The sequence below is a fragment of the Phascolarctos cinereus genome, unplaced genomic scaffold, assembly GCF_003287225.1.
Source record: "Phascolarctos cinereus isolate Bilbo 61053 unplaced genomic scaffold, phaCin_HiC Scaffold_5;HRSCAF=322, whole genome shotgun sequence".
Lineage (NCBI taxonomy): Eukaryota > Metazoa > Chordata > Mammalia > Diprotodontia > Phascolarctidae > Phascolarctos > Phascolarctos cinereus.
This window is the reverse complement of record NW_027555958.1, coordinates 264,433,618-264,454,403: the sequence shown is the minus strand read 5'-3', so window position 1 is coordinate 264,454,403 and position 20,786 is coordinate 264,433,618. Positions and strand designations below refer to the sequence as shown.

Below are 20,786 nucleotides of genomic sequence, written 5' to 3'. Positions count from 1 at the left end.
CACCAGAAAAGTAACACTGTCCCTAAGGTGGTGGTGTAATGAGCTAGGGTACAAAAAGGGAGGCTAATCCTCCTGATTAGAGGAAGGCTCCCCTAGCAATGAACACAGTTCATGACCATTAACTTCGGTGTAGAACAGGGAGGGTACTCTTTCCCCTACCCACATCAGTAGTTACTTGGTGTTAGATTATATCAACATACATATACATACATTCTAAGATCTCTGACTACCTACTTTAAAGAGATGCTGATTTAAGGGTTTAATCAATTTCAATTCATTTAACCATACATAGTAGCAGCTTTAGGATCTAATTTAGCTTTTATGCAGATCTTCATATGGAACAAAGAAATCTAACCTCATAAGGAAGAGCCCTACTCTTTGGCAGTGTGGTATGATGGAAACAACAACAAAATCAAGAGAGCTGGATTCTAGTTTCACTCTGCCACTAACACACTGTGTCACAAGGTGTTAGATTAGACCAACATACATATACATACATTCTAATATCTCTGACACCTACTTTAAAGAGGTGCTAATTTAAGGGTTTGACCAATATCAACTTCATTTAACTATACACAGTAGGATCTCTAGGACCTAACTTAGGGGCATACAAGCCTGTAAGCAGATCTTCATAAGGGGGGAACCTAATCTTCGTAAGGGAGAGCCCTGCTCTTTGGCAGTGTGGTATAATGGAAACATCAACAAAATCAAGAGACCTGGACTCTAGTTTTAGTTCTGTCACTAACACGTTATATAATATGGGTAAGTCACTTTCCAATCTGGGCTTTAGTTTCCTCACATGTAAAATGAAGAGGACAGACTTTATGGACATTCAAAATTTTATGACTTCCTAAAAGATAAAAAGCTTAAGCAACAATTACATAACTTCTTTACAAACATAAAGATCTGGAATGCTAGTGATAGAGATAAAAGTTTCATTACTCCTAGTTTTCCATTCACTGAAATAATTTATTAAGCAGGTGCTTAGTAAGTACTTTTTTACTGATTCATGCTTGATTTTGTCTTTTAAATTAAGTATCACCAAAAGAATGATTAATTTCAAAGATATCAATTCAATTAAAAAACAATTATTAAGCACCTTCTATGTGTAGGGTATCATGCTAGGTGTTGGACAAGATTCAAAGTTTAGATAAGACACAGTCCTTGCCCTCATGGACCTTACAGGATTGTAGAGGAATTATGATGCATATATAAATAACTATAATGCAAAACAATACATAAGAAACCCATGAGAGAAATGTAAAAAATGTGACTTTCAAGTCAGAGGAGACATAAAGGGAAGGGGAATGATCATCTCCGGGGAAATCAGATGTATGAGTTGGACTTTAAAGGATGGATAGGAATTAAAGTAGGGAGGAAAATCTTGGGCATATGGGACAAGTGTGAAAAAAAGGCACAGAGGTAAGAAATTACAGGAAGTCAAGGTTGGCTGAGGAATAATATATGAGATTAAGATTGTATAGTATTAGCGCCTCAAATGCCAGGTTTGGGATTTCAAATCTTATTCCATGGGCAATCAGGAGTCATTACAGGTAATTCTGAGCAGGGAGTAACCTGAGCATAAGCAATATTAATCTGGTATAACAGATGAATTAGAAAGGCAGGGGAGGGGAAAAGGAGAAAGATGAAGCAGGAAGAAATGTCAGATGATTTTCAATCACTGTTCCCTAAATGACTATTATATCCATGATTTTTACTTACTTTAATGATATAGAAAATTTGTAATAAAGCAAAAGCAAAAGATTCTGACCTTAATAAAGAACTCAAACCATACTGGATTTGCTAGTTTTGTTTTTACTTTTTATAGTATGAAAAATAAATAAGAACAAAATAGAAAGAGTTAATAAACAAGGAAAAATCAGCTGTCAGCTACAAAGGTGTCAAAGAATCTGCCCACAAAAGAGAAACTTGTGAGCCATGAAAACATTATTTAAACAATGAACTAGTATGCAAATTCCGTTAGGCCAAGAAATCAATATTTTCTCTCAGTGATTAAGTGAACTCACCTTTTTTCCTATTATGTCCCCACATTAGATATCAGGCACTGTGCTGCTGGAGAATTTGCTACTGAAATTGTATTTGCGCGCGCGTGCGCGCACGCACACGCGCGCACACACACACACACACACACACACACACACACACAACACACACAACACATGGCCTTGGTTAGAATGCTATGAGCCAATTAGAAAAGGACACACGTTCTGTGAAGTTCACTATCACCTCCATTTTCTTCCAGCAGGAATTCACACTGTCTGTGGCACAACAGCAGCTCCACATCCTTATCTCATCATTCTAAACAAATGAAGATTATATTCTATCCTGCCTTTACATGCTGTTTTTCTTCTGTGACTGAAACTAACAATTGCATATACTTATTTGTGAGATGCAAATTAAAGATTATATTTTAATTAGAACTATTTCTTAGCAACAGTTGAATCCCTGGAAAATTGTTTCTTTATGATATTAGAAACATATAATCTAATATCGAGTAGATAGAAAAATTAGTCTATGTACATCATATAATCTTTGCTGATCAAATTCAAAATGACTATATCCCATGCCTCACCAAAGCACAGAAGTGCCCCAGATTCATGAAGGCTGTGATAAAGGAGTATAAGCTGCTTCAGGTCCTACCAAAGGGGCTAAGTTTTTGTTATAACTAATCCTGGACTGTATTCAAAGACCAGATTAATTAAATTAATAAGGGATTATCAGCAGAATATCAGCAACCAACTTGATTTTTTTTTTGCAACAGCAATTTGTAAAGACTACAAAAGGCATGAAGAAGTTGAAATCCAAAGTGACAAGAGTACTCACACTGATAAAATAACTTTTTTCAAAGTACTGAAGTATTATATTTTTAAATTATCTTGAGAGCCACTAAAAATGTCACTTTGTGTGTAATTAGCAGCTAGAATGGTGTTTACAAATATATTTTTAAATAGTGTTAATAAATTAATAAATCTGAGAGTAAAAAATTAATGTGTGTTGAAAATTTTAAAGTATGCTTTCCTTAAACTGTAGGAAGCAAGCTGAAGAAACATGTAAGATAAACATTACATAAAGAAAGCACAGATAAATGGAAAGAACTATTATCCAAGTAGCCAAATAGACTCTAACATTCTTTAGAATGCTTTTTAAAAACATTTTACATGATACAATTAAGAAATGCTATATTTTGGGGGCAGCTAGCTGGTGTAGTGGATAGAGCACCGGCCCTGGATTCAGGAGGACCTGAGTTCAAATCCTGCCTCAGACACATAACACTTACTAGCTGTGTGACCCTGGGCAAGTCACTTAACCCCACTGCCTAAAATAACAACAACAAATGCTATATTTTTCTAGTATGTTGAAAATTTAAAGTACTAAACTTAAACCTATCTTCACCAGCCAAAACTGCACATTAAGAAGCTATTCTCTAAAGACATACCAATTATGAAATATCAATAGTGTATTTAACAATTCAGCTAATATTATCTCCCAAGTATGAGCTCCTCCCAGAACATCTCAGTTATTTCCTAGATAATTCTACTTTGGTCCTGCTTTTTGAGAAAAGCACTAATGCTAAGAAATATTTTATGAATGATTTTCCCTCCCTTCTCTCAAAACAGAGAGAGATAAATAAAAGCATCTCTAAGTTATAAGCTTGCTTCCTAATTTCACCAGGAAAATTGATTTCTATTTTATTAGCATCAAGAAGATAATTGTTTCAAGGATGCTTACCTACATTTTTAGCAGCAGATAGCACTTATAACAAAATACAAAGGAAAAAATAATGCAGATCAAATTATACAAAATATTATATATAATTTCACAGTAAACTATAGTAATTTATTAACTTCAGTTTGCTGACCATAAATTCTATTTTATTTGCAAAATGTGTTTTGTATCCAAAACCCCTCCAAACATTATACTATAATATTTCTATGAAGGGAGGGGCCTTTCCGGAGTTGCCAGAAACTTTGTTACAAGAGACAGAATATAGGAAGATAATGATACATGACAGGTATGACACAGAAAGTGGATTAAGGTATGAAAATAATATTAACATCAAATATCCTGAAAAATAAACAATATGAATTTAGGAGGTTGGGGGCAAAAGGGAAGGGGATGGATGATGATGTACTATCAGGGTGAAAATAAGGGGTTGACCATTCTGGAAAGGAAGAAGAGTCAAGTGCTGCTAACTTAGTAAAAAGAAAAAGCAATGTGAAATTAACCATTTTTATATACGAGATGACCCCAAACCACATGATCATAACTTAATGGCTATACATCTATAACTCGGTACGAAAACATGAGAATAGCCATTTGTGAAATCCAGGTAACAAATTTCCGATCCAAAGTTATATATAAACTATTCTCACACATATTTTCAACTTTTAAAGAATACACCATTACTTATTTGCCATATAGTTTAAACAATGTTGTAACGTTAAAGCTAAAACTTTTAAATGGACCTCTCTGAATACACTTCACCTCAAGTACTGAATGTATACTACAGTATACATGTGTGCTTTTCTGAACTACTACTATAATATGTAAAATTATTTAACTAGAAATCTACCATTGGGGGGAGGGGAAGAGAAAACATTTATTAAGGGTTTATTATGTTCCAGGCACCATGCACTTTACAAATATTATTTCATTTGATCTTCACAACAACAATGGGAGGTAGGTGCAGCTATTATTATCCTGTTTTACAAGTGAGGAAACTTGAGACAGAGGTTAAATGACTTGCCCAGGCTCACATAGCTGTGAAGAATGAGGCTACATTTGAACTCTTACTTTAAGTCCAGTGCTCTATTCACTGCACTCCCTAAACTGCAATCTCTTTACTATGAAATACTGTGGAAAGGAAGAGAATATTCCACAACTACATTGTTACCTGATCAGTTTTATCTACAGCTGACAGAATCAGCTGACAAGTATGACATAAACTAGAATGGCAGTACAGGGCACAAGAAAATATTTCTACCATCTTACTACCCTCTTGACCTCCAGACTCAAGTTTCCAATGATGTACTGGACAATTTGATCTATATTTCTCTTAGACATTTAAAATTCAACGTGTCAAAAACTGAACTCATTATCTTTTCCCCAAAACTCTCCTTTCTTCCCAATATTCCTATTATGGAGGGTGCCACTATCCTCCCAATCTAGGCTCACAACCTAGGTGTCATCCTCAAATCCTCATTCTCTCACCCACCACCTCCATTATCCAATCTGTTGACAAATCCTATCGATTCTGCCTTCACAACACATCTCTTCTGACAGTGCTGGTCGCCCTGTTGCAGAATCTCATACCTCATTTGTGGATTACAGCAAGAGATTTCTGGTTGGGTCTCCCTGCCTCAAAGCCTTTCTCCAATCCATCCTGCAAGACTCAGCTGCCAAAGTGACTGATCTTCCTAAAACATGGGTACCACCACTACCCCCAATTCAATAATCTTTAGTGACTCACTATTACTTCCAGGATGAAATATAAAAGCCTCTGCTTGGCTTTCAAAGCTCTTAAACTTTACCCCTTCATACCTTTCCAGTCTTCTTACACCTTACTCGCCTCTTCCCTCCACATATTCTATGACCAATCCAATGATACTGGCCTTGTTGCTGTTTCTTAAACAAGACACCCCCAACTGTGCATTTTCATGTCTCAGGTAAAATACTAGCTTCTGTAATTTTAGCATAATGCCTGGAACTTAATAGGTGGTTACTAAACATTTATTGGCTGACTGACTGAAAGAAGTCCTTCCTAGTCCCCTTCAATACTAATGACTTTCCTCTGAGATTATTTCCAATTTATCCTGTGTATATCTTTTTTTTTTAATCCTGTGTATATCTTGTAAGTACATATTTGTTTGCATACTGACTCCCCTATCTGAATATGAGCGCCTTGAGGGCATCGATTGTTTTTGCCTTTCTTTGTATCCCCAGCACTTAACATAGTGCCTAGCATATAGTATGCACTTAATAAATGCTTGCTAATTGCCATGAAAGCTACAGAATTATTAAAAACTACTTATGATTTAATATTAATCTTACCTTGTCTTACTACACTGGCAACACAGGAGTTAACCGAATGTTCACATTTTAACTATTATTCATGATAAATACAGATAAGTAAAATTCATAAATTCAGATGAGTAAGAAAGAGACCAAATTAAACATATTCAGTATACTTTGAAAAAGGTTGTCTAGTATTCATTTCCAATTCTAAATACAAACTGTGACAAAAGGACAAAGAAGAGAGGTGTGGATAACTGAAATCCTTGAATAATACTACAATCACATTTTTTTAGCCTTAAGTTTCATCCTCTTTCATCAAAGAGTTAGATAGGCCAACAGTTATACTGATTTGTTTTAACCGTTTTCTTCTCCCCGAGAAGTTTAGTTATGCATTCATCTTTCCTTATATTCTTCTACAATTCATTTTCTGACATGCTTCCCCTTTGATGACAGATCCCCAAAGGCTGGACCTTAAAGCTATTTCAGTTCCTTTCTTAAGGAACTACTGTGCACAAGATAAATGGCATTGTGGTGGCACAGTAGAGAGCTGGGCTTGGAATCAGGAAGACAAGGACCGAAATTCTACCCCTAATATTTATTAGCTACATGACCCTGAATTTAACTTTTATGTGTCTTTGGTAACTCTCAAGGACAAACTAAGCCATGTATAAATTGGCAGGGAGTTCTTGCTAAATCACAACTCCTTCACTTGTATGTACACAATACAAAAAAAATCCCTGCCTTCAACGAGTTTACATTCTCTTTAGGGGATATATGTACACAGATAAGTAAATACAAAGTAATTTCAAAAGGGAAAAAGCACTAACAACTGGGTGGATGACAAAAGGCCTCCAACAGGAGGTGACATGTATATACTATGTTTTGAAGAAACCTTAGGAACTCTAAAAGGGAATTTAAGGAAAGAACACATTTCACAATACCAAGGCAAAGAGAAGAGGATGTAATGTCACATAAAAGGAACTGCGGCTGACTAGTGGGATTAGAGTGGGGAGTACATGAAGAAGAATATAATCTAAGACTGGAATGGTTCATGGGAGCCAGACTTTGAAGGGTTTCAAATGCCAGGCTGAGGATACTGCATTTTATCCCAGAAACAATATTTAAGGGAGTGATATGATCAGATCTGTGTTTTAGGAACATCAATTTGGAATCTCTGTGAAAGGTGGATTAAAGAAGGTAAAGATCAATTAATTGATAAACTACTGAAATAATCCAGGCTTGAAGTAATGGGGGCCTGAACTAGGATAGAAGCTATGTGAATGGAGAGAAGGGAACAATGAAACCAAACGAAGAGAAATAAAGGGGGAAAGAAAGATGAAGAGCTAGAAGTGGAATGAAGACTAAGAAAAGGCCACTGGATTTGGCAGCCAAGAGATCTTTGTCTACCTTAGAGAGAAGTTTCATCTGAGGGATAAAGTAATAAACCAAACTGCTAGAGATTAAGAGTACAAGATGAAATAATAATGATAATAATAATATCTAGCACTTTAAGGTTTACAAAGTACTTTGGAAAATTTATTTTATTTGATCCTTACAATAACCCTGGGAGACAAGTCTTATTATTAACTCCATTTTATATGAAAGGAAACTGAGTCAGAGGTTAAGTAATTTGACTGGAGTCACACAACTACTAAGTGTCAGAGAGTGGATTCGAACTCAAGTCTTCCTGACTAGGTTCAATGATCTGTCATAATTGTGGGCACCCTGTCTAGGAGTATGGTTATGAGAGAAATAATAACGATGATATCTCAAGGGGACAACAGGGTCAAGTGATGGTTTCTTTCTTAAAGGATGGGGGAGAGGAACATATTTGTAGGCAGTGGAGAAGCAATCAATAACTAATGAGAGAGTGGAGATGAGAGGTATGATTGAGGGAGCAAGGTCCCAGAGGAAATGGGAGAGGAAAGAACAATTTCATGTACACAGCAGGTAAGCAATAAATATTCACTGAGGGTAACTAAGCACCCAATGTACATGCTGCAGGCTGGGTATATTTTTCAAGCACAGGAACAGTTAACGAAAGCTCAATACATAGGGATAAATCTATAAAAAGTTCGGCTACATAAGAATAATACAGGGGGTATGGTGAGACATATCCTATGAGTTCTGGGAGTCAGGAAACAGAACCTACTCCTTGCTTTGCTAGTTAACTATGTAAACTTAGACAAATCACTATACTTCTCTGGACCCCTATTTCTTCATCCACACAATGAAGCTGGACTAGATGAGTTCTAAAGTCTCTTCTGGTACTACTAATAATATCATATTTAACTTCTTATTTGGGAATTCAAATATTTATTTTAAAATTTTCATAGATAAGTAAGTTTGTCATAAAAAGTTTGTCATTTCTTGTCCTTAAGCTTTTTTTCTAATTTTGAATCAAGGATGGAAAAACAAATTAACAGAGCAACTCCACTGTTTCCCCTGAATTACAAGAAAAACAAGGATACAGAGAAAATACTGAGGACTGATGTCTTAGAATTCTAAGATCAAATGGCATCAAGATCATTCAAGAACTAAATATCTCTACAAATTAAAAGCATAAAGCTAAAATTCTATTACATAACTACAGAAAATGGGAAAGACCTAGTTAACACAAAAATTAGTAAATGCACTTTCATTTTCAGTATCCAAAATATTTTCAGACAACTCAAAAGTTTGATAAGCAGCATAACAATAACACAAACTTAATAGCCTAAAGACTTTAAATATACCTCACAGCAACCTAAGTAGAATCAAGGTTTTTTATATAGTTGGTTAAGGAGACACACTTTGACATATGGTTCATTTAAATTACTGCAGTGAATAAAACTATAATTAATATGACTTAATAATTCCTTGCTGACTGACTATAACCCTAACACAAAGATTATGTTTTTAAAAGCTGTAGAAAGGGGGCAGCTAGGTGGCACAGTGGATAGAGCATATCAGCCCTGGATTCAGGAGAACCTGAGTTCCAATGCGCCTCAGACACATAACACTTAGTGACCCTGGGCAAGTCACTTAACCCCACTGCCTAGCCAAAAAAAAAAAAGGGCTGTAAAAAAAAGTAACTAAAGTGTACAACCCTCAGCTCTTTTCTTTTCCCTGCAAGTATGTCTTTTAAGATTTCTTTAAAAATAATAACTAAGAACTACTGAAATATTATTTTTATTTAGTGAAATATCTATCTGTTATCATGCACTTAGTGAAACTCCTCTAAAATCTCAATAGAAACTTAAATGTTGACTGATTTTCACAGTTTGTATGTTGGAAATAGTTATTGTTTTAAGGAAAAAAAATGTTTTACAAAAATTATTCAGATAATTAAAGCAAAACTCAACCCTGAAGTGATAAATGCAAAGTCTACCTAAAAGAAATGATTTTAAAATGTTTCAATACAAAAAGGAAAACAAATATTTGAAATTTTTTCATGCTCCCTTTTTTCCCTTTCTTTTTCTTTTAAAGAAAAGATATAATTGTGATCCCGGATGAAGAATTATTTAGTTCAGTTTCCACTTCTTTAAAGGAAAAACTAAGTAACAGTTAAGCAACAGTGCAGCAGTATTTTTTAAAATAGGTACAATTTCTCAAAATTGCATCAATTTTACAAAAAAAATTTAGTTTTGAGATGACATTTTAAAAAGCAAGATAAAAAAGTAGATTAGCAGAATATAAAAGCATAAAACACAAAGCATGAAGAAGAGAGGTTAAGGATAAATATTAAAACAAGGGTTATTTCATAAATTATCAAGTTTGTAAAAACAACAACAAAAGCACGTTTTTTAAAATCCAAAAAAACTGAAGAATAAGTAATGTACTTACAGCCATTATTAACTCAAAGGGGTGTTTATATACCCGCACTGGGGATTGGTATTTTTGCACCATGATTGTAATGTTTTAGCAATCTTCAAACCTGCAAAACACATACAAACACACCATCATGGGGGAAAAGATGTATCTATCTTTGTACATCACTGCCCCCCTCAACAGTAGGAAAACAGAAGGAATTCAAACCAATAAATCAAAGAAAATAAAATCAGCTGAATTTTTAGAAATTTAGAATTTAAGAAAAGTAGTTGGATAACTTTTTTTTAACATGAAAACAACAGTATGGTATAGAGGGGAAAAAAAGGCAATCTACTTGGAGTTTAGAATCCTAGATTCCACTACAAAGTCTGTCTATCTGATGAGGAGCAAGTCAACTAAGCTCTTTGGGCCTAAGTTTTCTCATCTGTTAAAAAGAGTTTCCACAAAATTATAAGTTATCTTTATCTAGAGAAGACAATTTCTATTATTTTAAGACACAGTCAAAATCACTTTATTCACCAAATACTAAATGTGAGGATAACATGAAGAGATAAAAATGAAAAAAACCACCACAAATTCAAATTAAGCACTAAGCTCAAGTAAAATACTGCACACAATCTGAATTTCGGTAATTAAATTTTATTTTCCAATTTGCATTACAATTTTTAGGGTTTATCTTCAAGAGCTAAAGAAAAGTTTCTCAGACCCATTTCTAACCAAGCAATTAATGATCTGTAAGTTATGTACAAAAGTACCAGGGAAGTTTGTACTTTAAAGAACCCTTTTATAATGTAGATAACCACCCTTCTAGTTTGTTGGATGAATGCCAGTATGAATTTTTCTGAAAACACACTTGTGTTTCTCAAACACAGAACTATAGAGCTGGAAGACAGAAAGAACCTTGAGGAGATCCAGTAAACCGCCTTCATTTTACATGAAACACTTTAAATCCAAGGAGATAGAATAGGTAACTTCCCCAATGATGTGAAACAGCAAGTTGAGGTGATGAGAGAAGGCATGAATGACAAGGTAAAGGACCAGAACCTGGTTCTTCTGATTGCAGTTCAGTGATTTCTCTGTTACCAGTTGCTGTCTGAAACCAGGTATTTCTCCTGCCAAACTGATATTTCCTTTGTTATATAACTAATAACATCAAAGTTGACCAACAAGTATGTGCCTAATACTGTAAGAGATACAGAAGAAATACAGCATATGATATGGAAACTCAAAATAAAATCTAGTTGGGAGAAAACTGAAAAACTTCTGGGTAATGTTAATAAAAAATTCAAACATTTTCATCATTTATAGTCTTACAGTACTTTTAGCATTTCAATGCAGAGGACACTTTTGTTTAATTTCATTTTTTTTCTTGTTTCTAAATAGCAACTAAATCTCATCTTCTACAAGGAGCCTTTCTCAACCCCTCTTAACCCTAGTGCTATTTCTTTTATTCTGTATATAGATGGTTTTGTATATATTTGCTTGCTCGTGGTCTCATTAGATTGGAAACTCCTTAAGAGTAGGGACTGTCTTTTTGCATTCCCAGGGCACAGTGCCCATACATAATAGGAGCTTCATGTTTACTGATTGATTTTGGTATTGTTTATTGTTTTTTGTCACTATCACAGCCCAAACTCCAGGATTTTCTCTTAACTCTAATACTTCTATTGGATCTATTACAATCCAGCATGTGATCGTGGGAAAAATAAACCTTTAATTCACCAACTACTGTTAAGGGGATTTATTATCATACATAAAAGGAAAAAGATCTCTGGAACAGCATTGTTCAGTTTTTTAAGAAACTGTAATAGCCATTCATTTTAGTGAACTGAAATATTTGTTTGTTGAGCTACTATTACTTATTACATTCCTTAGAAAATCTGCACACTACCTGAGAAACTGGTAGAACATTGGATGTTTGGGACCAAAATATTTGTCCCAAAAAAGATCTCTGATTACAATGACCAAGTGACATCCTTTGTTTGGCTGCCTCTACAGCAATACCCTCTCTTAAAAATAAATGACAGCCCTGAAGTCAGGAGGACCTGAGTTCAAATCCGATCTCGGACCAAACACTTGACCCTGGGCAAGTCCCTTAACCCCAATTGCCTACAAATTAAAAATAAATAAATGACAGACAACTTTTAAAGAGATAAGAAAGAGATGTGAGGAGACCAGGCTACTCAGTTTAAAGGGAAGCCTAAGAGGAGGGCACAGCACCTTAACCCACTGGAAAAAAGGCAACTAGTGAATAACAGGTAAGAAAACCCCAGGAAGCAAGCAAGAAAGTACGTGCCAGACCCCTAAAATTCTGGCTCTTAAAAAAAAAGGGGAGAAAGGGAAAAGGTATTTGGAGGTGGGAGGAGTACCCAAAGGGTTTGGGAGAATTACCAAAGAAACGTAGGAAGCACCTATCAAAGGCAGAAATGAAGAGTTTATCTCTGGAGAGACTGTGAAAGTAACCAAAAGGAGCTGAAGACCCAGAGGTCCTGGAAGACCAGGGAAAACTTCGACCATCTGGGAAGAAGTGAGGCTGTAACTAGGGGCTAGATCCTGGAGAGAAGGCTGAGAGGTGGAAGAGGGGAGATGGGGGGAGGTGGGCGAGAAAGAAGTTAGTAAGGGAAGCTTAAGTGACTGGAGAGTAGGAGGGTGATGAGAAAACAAAGACTTAAAAGTTAAATGGGTTAAGGCTCCGGGCGGGGGAAGAAGGGGGATGTGATGAGAAATCGAAGAGAACATGAGATAACTTGGAAGCAAAGAGGGACAGGACCCAAAGTGAAGGGGAAGCAAGGGGGGAGGAGGAAGGAAGGAGGTTCTTTGGGAAGGAAAAGATTCAGAAGTGGGGGCAGAATCCTGACATGATGGCGGGGGGGGGGTAGGTGAAGACCATCTCCACCCCACCACCCCCGGGGGGAAATGGCCTAGGGGAAGGAAACTAGGGGAGGGCCTGGGGACGGGGACCCAAGGAAGGGATGGCGAGATGGCGAGAGGCGGCAGCAAGGACTCCGGGACCGGCCTGCTGAGGGGGCCGGGGGCGGGCATGGCCTGGGAGATGAGCCCCCCCATTCCAAAGGCTCAGAACCAGCCTACTCGGAGGTGGGGCCGGACCTGGAAGCCTGGAGGGTCTTAATTAAGGGAAGCATGACCCTGGCTCTGTGGGAAGGAGGCGGCTGGCACAGACGGAAGAAGCTGGGAGAGGAGCGGCCCAAAAGTGGGCTGGGATGCGGAAGGGGCCCTCGGGGGCGGGAGGCCCGGAGAGCCCCAAGCTGCCTGCCGGCCGGCCGGCCCGGCATCCCGCCGGGTCTGGAAGAGCCGGGAACGCGCACAATGCCCGCCCGCGAGGACACGCGCCTACCTCCTGTCAGAAAGGCCGGGTTCGGAGCAGAGGGCGGCGGGAGGCGCTCATCCCGGCGGCTCCGGCGGCGTTGGAGTCGCTGCTGCTGCTGCTGCTTCTCTGCTAGTGTAGCTTCTGCTTCTAACGCTACCGCTACTGCTGAGGCAGCTCCGACCGCTGGTTCCGGGGAATGGACTGGGGAGGGGGAGGAGGAACAGGGAGAAGAGAAGAGAAAGTACGGGTGGTTGTTACGGGTGACGGGGAGGGCGGGGCCCAGGCGGCCGAAACTGGCGCACATGCGCAGCTGGAGCAGAAGTGGGCGGAAGCTGCGGGGGGCGACAGTTGCTAGGACAGGAGGAGGTAGGGGGAGGGAAACTGGTTAGAGACGGGGAGGGCCAGTGAAAACGACCGGGTCTGAACCTCAGCTGCGCCGGCGCGAAGAAAGGTGCAAGGGGGTGGAGAGCGCGCTCGCGTGGCATCGCGAGTAACGTCAGAGCTCCACCCACCCCATTTGTTGGCGTTCCAGGGGGTGGGGTTAGAGAAAGGAGCTAAGGTTTGGGAATTGGAGGACCCGGATGCGGTCGGGACAAAAGGGGCCTGAGAGCTTCGGGGATGGGGGGCGATTTGAGTGCTGAGATTTCTGAATAACAGTTTTGTTTTCCGTGACTTTTTCCTTCACACTCACTGGCACAGCTTCTTAGCTTCTCTTTCCTGTTTCTTCACTTTTTTGTCTGATGTTCAAAAGGCTTTAATTCCTTTGGCTCCTCCGCCTTTTACTACCCTTATGACCTAGGGAAAGTTAACTAACTTCCTTTGTGGGGCCTCCTTTTTCCTCTTTTCTAAAATGAAAGAGTTGGACTAGAATGGATGCTAAGACCCGTCTTCTACATCTGGAATCAGTGAGATTTTTTTTCCCCCAATCTGGAGAAAGCCCTCCCTCTTTTTTATTTTTAAGGCAGTTGGAGTTAAGTGACTTAACCCAGCTATTAAGTGTCAAGTGTTTGGTCCGAAGTCGGATTTTAACTCAGGTCCTCCTGACTCCAGGGCCGGTGCTCTATCCACTGCGCCACTTAGCTGACCCCAGCTCTACCTCCCTCTTACCGTGCCCAGGCCATTTCATGCTCTGGAATTTGGAAGAGCACTAGAATGGCCAGGGCTGGCTGATGACCCCAAGGCTGGACTCTTGAGATAGCCTTCTCTTTGGTTTCCCTGCCTCTAGTCTCTCCCCTCCCCCACTCTATCCTCCACTCGGCTGCCAAAGTGATTTTCCTTAAGCGCAGGTCTTTCTATACGGCACCTCCCCTTCTTATCCCCTTCCCCCCACCCACAGTCGGTAACCCCCAGCTCCTATTACCTCTAAAATCAAATAGAAAATTCTCTTTGGGGCACTTCAAGTTCTTCATAACCTGATCCCTCCCAGTCTTCTTACACTTTACTCCCCTCCATGTACTCCACGACCTAGTTTACACTGGCATTCTTGCCATTCTTCAAAGAGGACATCCTCTCCAGATTCCGTGACTATATTTTTTCACTTGCTGTCCATTATGCCTGAAATGTTCAGCTCCTCTGCCTCCTGGCTTCCCTGGCTTGCTGGAAGACGGCTCCAATCCCAATCTGCATGAAGCTTTTCCTGGATCTCCCCCCCCACTGCTAGTGCCTTCCCTCTGAGCGTATATTCCATTTGCACTGAATATGTCCAGTATGTACAGTTTTAGTTATGTACACATAGTCTCTGTTATTAAAATGTGAGCTCCTTGTGGCGGGAACCATATTTTTGTCTTTCTTTTATCCCCAGCCTTAGAACAGTACCTGGCACACAGTAACTCTTTAATAAATGCAGTTGACAGACTGATTCAGTAGCAAAACCCGGTTGCTTCTTTTTTGGCTTATATAAATGCTACTTTAGCGTCCAGCTGGGTAGGATATTGAGGTTAGGTGACGTGCCACCCTCTGTGATAAAGCTCAGGGATCTGAGTTTTAGAGGATGGGTAAGAGACAGTGGCTAATGAACAGGAGAAGGAGGAGGTAAGGGGGAGGTTAGCTTGAGCCTTGAATTTTAGGTAGGCTGTAGGGGCTCTAGCTCTAAATTTGAAAGGCAGTTGTGAAATGAAATGACGTTTGGGAGCCCTTGTGGTGTGGGAGGCACCCCCAAACACAAACATACTATTCTATTTTACTAAGAAATAGGCAGGACTACAAAATAATAAGAATTTTTGTTGTTAAACACACCAGAACTTAGCCATCCAAATGAATGTAGTCACTCTGGGAGACTGGGAAGCAATTCAAAACATTTTTGCAATTCCTCCTTTGGAATTTGCCTTTCAGGGTCAGTTACAAACAAGAAAGTCAGTCTCTGTATAATCACAAAGTATTTCTAACTAAAGAGTCTCAGAATTTCGGAGTTAGAAGGGAATACAGAGATCATCTAGTCTAACTCACACCTGACCAAGAATTCCTTCTACAACATCCCCTAAAAATGATCAACTAGCCTTCTCTGAAACTTTGCTTCCCCAAGGAACCTATTCCACTTTGGTACAACTTAAGAAACTTTTTCTTCTTTTACTTCAAGCCTAAATCTTCCATTCTGCTTAACCTAGAGAATAGAAGCAGGAACAATGGGTGGAAGATGTAAATAGGCAATTTTCCTCTTCCACACAACAGCCCTTCAAATAATTGAAAAGAGGTGCTTTGTGCCTCCTCCCCTCCCCAAAAAATCCAAGCTAAACATCCTTAATTTCTTTAACTGGTCCACAAAGGATAATCTGATAAGAACAGAATCCACAAACCACAGATCTGTTCATTTGATATAGATTCCTGGAAAAATTCTTGAAAGGCTCATTAAAGAGATGGTAAATATCTAGAAAGGAAAGTCATTATTACAAAGAACTAGCATAGCTTCATGAAGAATATCATGCCCTAATAATGTATAAAAATACTTACAGTAACTCTTTTTGTGGCAGCAAAGGATTGGAAATTAAGGGGATGCCTATCAATTAGGGAATGGCTAAACAAGTTGTGATATATGATTGTGATGGAATACTGTTGTTCTATAAGAAATGACAAGCAGGATGCTTTCAGAAAAACCTGGGAAGACTTACATGAACTAATACAAAGTGAAATGAGCAGAACTAGGAGAACATTGTACACAATAACAGCTCTTCTCAGCAATACCATGATCCACAACAATTCCAAAGGACTTATGATGAAAAGTGTTATCCAGTTCCAGATAAAGAATTGATGGTATATGCAGACTGAAGCATACTTTTAAAAAATTTTGTTATTCTGCACATGTACAACCTATATGGAGTTGCTTGCCTTTTCAATGAGGGTGGGTGGGGAGGGAGGAAGAGAGAAAATCTGAAACCTAAAGTTTTAAAAACATACGTTTAAAAGAAATGTTTTCACATGCTACTGGGAAATAAGAAATACAGGAAATGGGGTACAGAAGTCTATCCTGCCCTACAGGAAAATAGAAGGGGAAGAGGATAAGGGGGGGGGAAGAGATAGAAGAGAGGACAGACTAGGGGAAGGGATATTCAAAATGCATGCCATCTTGGGGTAGGGGAGGGGTGAGATGGGGTGAAAATTTGGAACTCAAAAACTTGTGGAAGTGAATGTTGAAAACTAAAAATAAATTTATATTTAAAAAAAGAAATAGTTAATTTAATCACTTTAACTTTGAGATTGATGTTCCCAAGAATAGAGGTGATAGAGGAGTATGTGTTCCTCACATGGAAGGTTGTTGTGCTTTCATCCTGTATATACTTTGTAATCAATTATGTATTTGTAAAAGTTATTTGTTGAACTTTAGACAAAGGGCTATAAAACTGTTCATACATTTTGATCTAGCTATACTACTACTGACTCTGTACTCCAAAGACATAAAAGAGAAATGAAAAAAAATTTTTGTTATTATTTTTTGATCTGTTTTCTTTTGCAACATTGTTAATATGGACATGTTTCCCATGACTACACATGTATAATCTATATCAAATTGCTATCCTTCTCAAGGAGGGGAAGAGGAGTGAGGGAGACAACTTGGAACTCAAAATTTTAAAAAGTGAATGTTAATAATTTTTTGTTTACATGTAATTGAGAAAAATTCTTATTAAAATATACTTCTGATCATGATATGTCATGCCACACCAATCTCCTTTCTTTTTTTCTAGTAAATCATAGAAATGCTGTAGATATAGTCCATCTAGATTTTCACAAAGTTTTTGATAAAGTGTGTCATACTATTCTTATATACAAGATGGAGAGATATCGATTAGATAATAATAAAATCAAATGGATTCAGAGACCTGAAGAGTAGTCCTTTAATGATTCTTAAGTGGTTCTTAAATAGCTCACCTATCAACAGGGCAGGAAATCTCTAGTAGAGTGTTCCTAAGGATGTTTCATTGGCCCTATGCTATCAAATTTATGACTGGGGTAAAAGCATAGATAGAATTAATATCAAATCTGCAGATGGCACAAAGCTGAGAGGGACACAGTAGATCAAAGGATCCAAAAGCATCTTTGGCAGAGTAAAGCACTGGGCTGAATCTTATAAGATGAAGTTCAAGAGAGATAATCATAGAGTCTTACACTTGGATACAAAAAAAATCAACGTAAATATAAGATGAGAGAATTGTAGATAGTAATTATTTTAGAAAAGAATCTGGGGGCATTAGTGGACTGCAAGCTCAATATGAGTCAGTAGTGTGGTGGGCAGCAAAAAAAGCTACTGCAATCTTTGGCTATATTAGGAGAGGTACCACTTATAATAGCCAGGAGATAGATGGTTATCCTCTTATATTTTACCCTTGTCAGAGTACTGCATTCAGTTCTGGGTACTATGTTTTAAGAAAAACATCGATAATCTAGAGAGGGTCAAGAGGCGGGCAACTTGGGTGTTGAAGGTGTTGAGTTCATGATATACTAGGATCAGCTGAAGGTACTGTGCATGTTTATCATACAGAAAAGAAGACAGGGTGCCCCAATGTATTCAAGTATTACATTTGAGAGGAGGAGGAATTAGACTTGTTCAGTTTTGCCCTAAAAAGCAGAACTAGGGTCAGTGGGTAGAAGCTGCAAAGGGGCAAATTTAGGCTTGATGTCAGGCAAAACTTTTTTTTAAGGCTATCAGACTTAAGTGCTTTGCCCAGGGTTACACAGCTAGTAAGGGTTTGAGGCTGAAATACGACTTCAGTCCTTTTGACTCCAGGGCCAGTGCTCTATCTACTGTGCCACCTAGCTGCCCCTGGAAAGACTTCTTTAAAAACTACCCTAAAGCAGTAGTGGATTCCCACTCCTTGGAGGTTTTCAAGGATGAACAACCACTTGGGTGTATAATAGTAGGGATTTCTTTATGTAGGGTTGAAAGATGACCAGTGAGGTCCCTTTTAACTCTCTGGATTTGAACTCATGTCCTTCTGACTTCAAGGCCAGAACTCTATCCACTGTGCCACCTAGCTGCCCCCAAATTCTGTGATTCTTAACACACCCTTTCGCTATTCTGTTTGCCTTCCTCTGGGTACTTGCTAGCTTATCACATCCAGAACCAAATGTACTACTCCAACTATTCTTCACTTAATATAGCCCAGAATTGCACATTGTGCTTACTCTCCACTAAAACTGTATGGTGCTACAGCCAGCTCCATAAATTTTCAGTGTGAGCATTTAGATCTCAGAAATCAACCAAGATAGGGGCAGCTAGGTGGCCAAGTGCATAGAGCACAGGCCCTGGATTCAAGAGGAGCTGAGCTCAAATCCAGCCTCAGATACATTTTTGCCCAGCCAAAAATTAAAAAAAAAAATGAAACAAGGCTATAAATTAGGGCTAGGTTTACTATTTTGTTGATTATCTAGACTTTACAAATGATGGAGAAAATGTTAATAATGCAGATTAAAAGTGTGTCCTGCACATACTTTTCCCCCTCAAACAGCTAGTTGGTTTTTTGTTTTGTTTAGGCAATTGGGGTTAAGTGACTTGCCCAGGGTCACACAGCTAGTAAGTGTCAAGTGTTTGGTCTGAGTTCGGATTTGAACTCAAGTCCTCCTGATTTCAGGGCTGATGTTCTATCCACTGCGCCACCTAGCTGCCCCTCAAACAGCTAGTTGTTAAACATTCGGCAGAAACCTGACTAAAATTTTCAGATCTCTTTGAGTAATGCCTGGGAACTCCAAATGTAAGATTTTATATTTATCTCATTATAACTTCATCTCACACTATATTTACCAAAATTATTGTTGTTTGACTTTTGATGATAAAAAACCATATCTACCCTCAAAGGAAAATAGTATTCCATTACATTCATATACCACGTCTCGTTCAACCGTTCCCCAATTTACAGGCATCCTCTCAATTTCCAATCTGCTACACATATTTTTGTACATGTGGGTCCTTTTTGGGGCACCTATTAATTGAAGAATTTCTAAACGAATTATGATACATGGATTTAATGGAATATACTATTTGCTGTGATGAAAGAGACCATTTCAGAGACTTGTATAAAATGATACAAAGTGAAGTGAGCAGAATCAGAACAGTTTATGAAATAACGACATTGTAAAGACAAACAACTTTGAAACACTTAATAGCTATGATCAGTGCAATAACCAGCCAGAAGACTGATAATGAGTTGTGCTATCCCTCTCCTGACAGAGGGGCAATGGACTCTAGAGATGGCCAGTGGGAGAGTTTATTTTGTTTTGACTATCCATATTTGTTACAAGGGTTTTGTTTTTTCTTTTTTCTTTTTGCCAATGGGGAGAGGGAAGTGAGAAGAACAGATTGGAGGGAGAAAAAAACTGAATGCTTGATAATTTTTTTTTCACTTTTAATAAACATTTTATTTCCTGACCAACAAAATAGTTCTAAAACCGTAGCTCCCGGAAAAACCACTTGTTTTTGCCTGTCTTGTACTTTTGGTCAAATTTGACCTTGGCCTCCCTTCTTGCCTTATGTTTCAGTGCAGGGTCACAGAGCACATCCTTGCTGACAGAGTATCTGGTGGGCATGAGGTGGTTGTAGTTACAAACTTTCACGAAGGACTTGATTTTTGATCTCTTGGCAATCTTCTTTTTGCCCACTGCTGCAGTCACTTTGCAAGGGTAGCGGTCAGTACCTGCCACCAAGGCGTGGCTGTAGGGCCTGTCAGAGGTCCCTTCACCAATGTTCTTGATGATGATGGCTTTGTGCCTGGAGTACCGCCCGGCCAGGACCAGCACCACCTTCCCAGGTTTCGTGGACTTGCCCGTTTCGACACGAAGCTGGTCGCTCCTAGAGCCAAAAGCCTTGATGATTTTTAAAATAAAATAAACATTTTTAAAGAGAAATAAGTATCTCAAGGTAACCACTTTAAAAGGGACAGTGCTCATTTGTAAGTATAACTTCTGATGTTGATATGTTTATTTTAAAAATCATTCTCATTACCTTGTACTGGCATGTTCTTTCCTGAGTCTTATAATGTGATTGTCACCTGCAATGGGGAGGGGCAGCAGGGAGAGAGGAAGAAGAGGTCCTTCTCAGTAAAAGGTCCAAGCTAATAAGGTTCTGACATCGGGGGAATTTGTTTTTCCTAATATTCTCTGACTCATTATGCCCCTACCAAAAGTTCTG

General features: G+C 38.6%; 1 protein-coding gene and 1 pseudogene across 1 annotated transcript in view; both read right to left on the bottom strand.

The window, feature by feature from the left end:
• Positions 1–13,290, bottom strand: part of SEC14L1 (SEC14 like lipid binding 1) — an 81,101-nt gene extending 67,811 nt beyond the window's left edge. Inside the window, exons 1-2 of the mRNA XM_020965921.2 lie at positions 13,202–13,290; positions 9,862–9,952 (exon numbers count right to left, since the gene is read on the bottom strand). Of these exons, the coding sequence (XP_020821580.2) occupies positions 9,862–9,924 (63 nt within the window). The 5' untranslated portion in view covers positions 9,925–9,952; positions 13,202–13,290. The remainder of the gene's footprint in view (positions 1–9,861; positions 9,953–13,201) is intronic.
• Positions 13,291–20,041: 6,751 nt separating this feature from the next.
• Positions 20,042–20,545, bottom strand: LOC110193913 (large ribosomal subunit protein eL27 pseudogene; annotated as a pseudogene).
• Between the last annotated feature and the right edge of the window lie 241 nt (positions 20,546–20,786).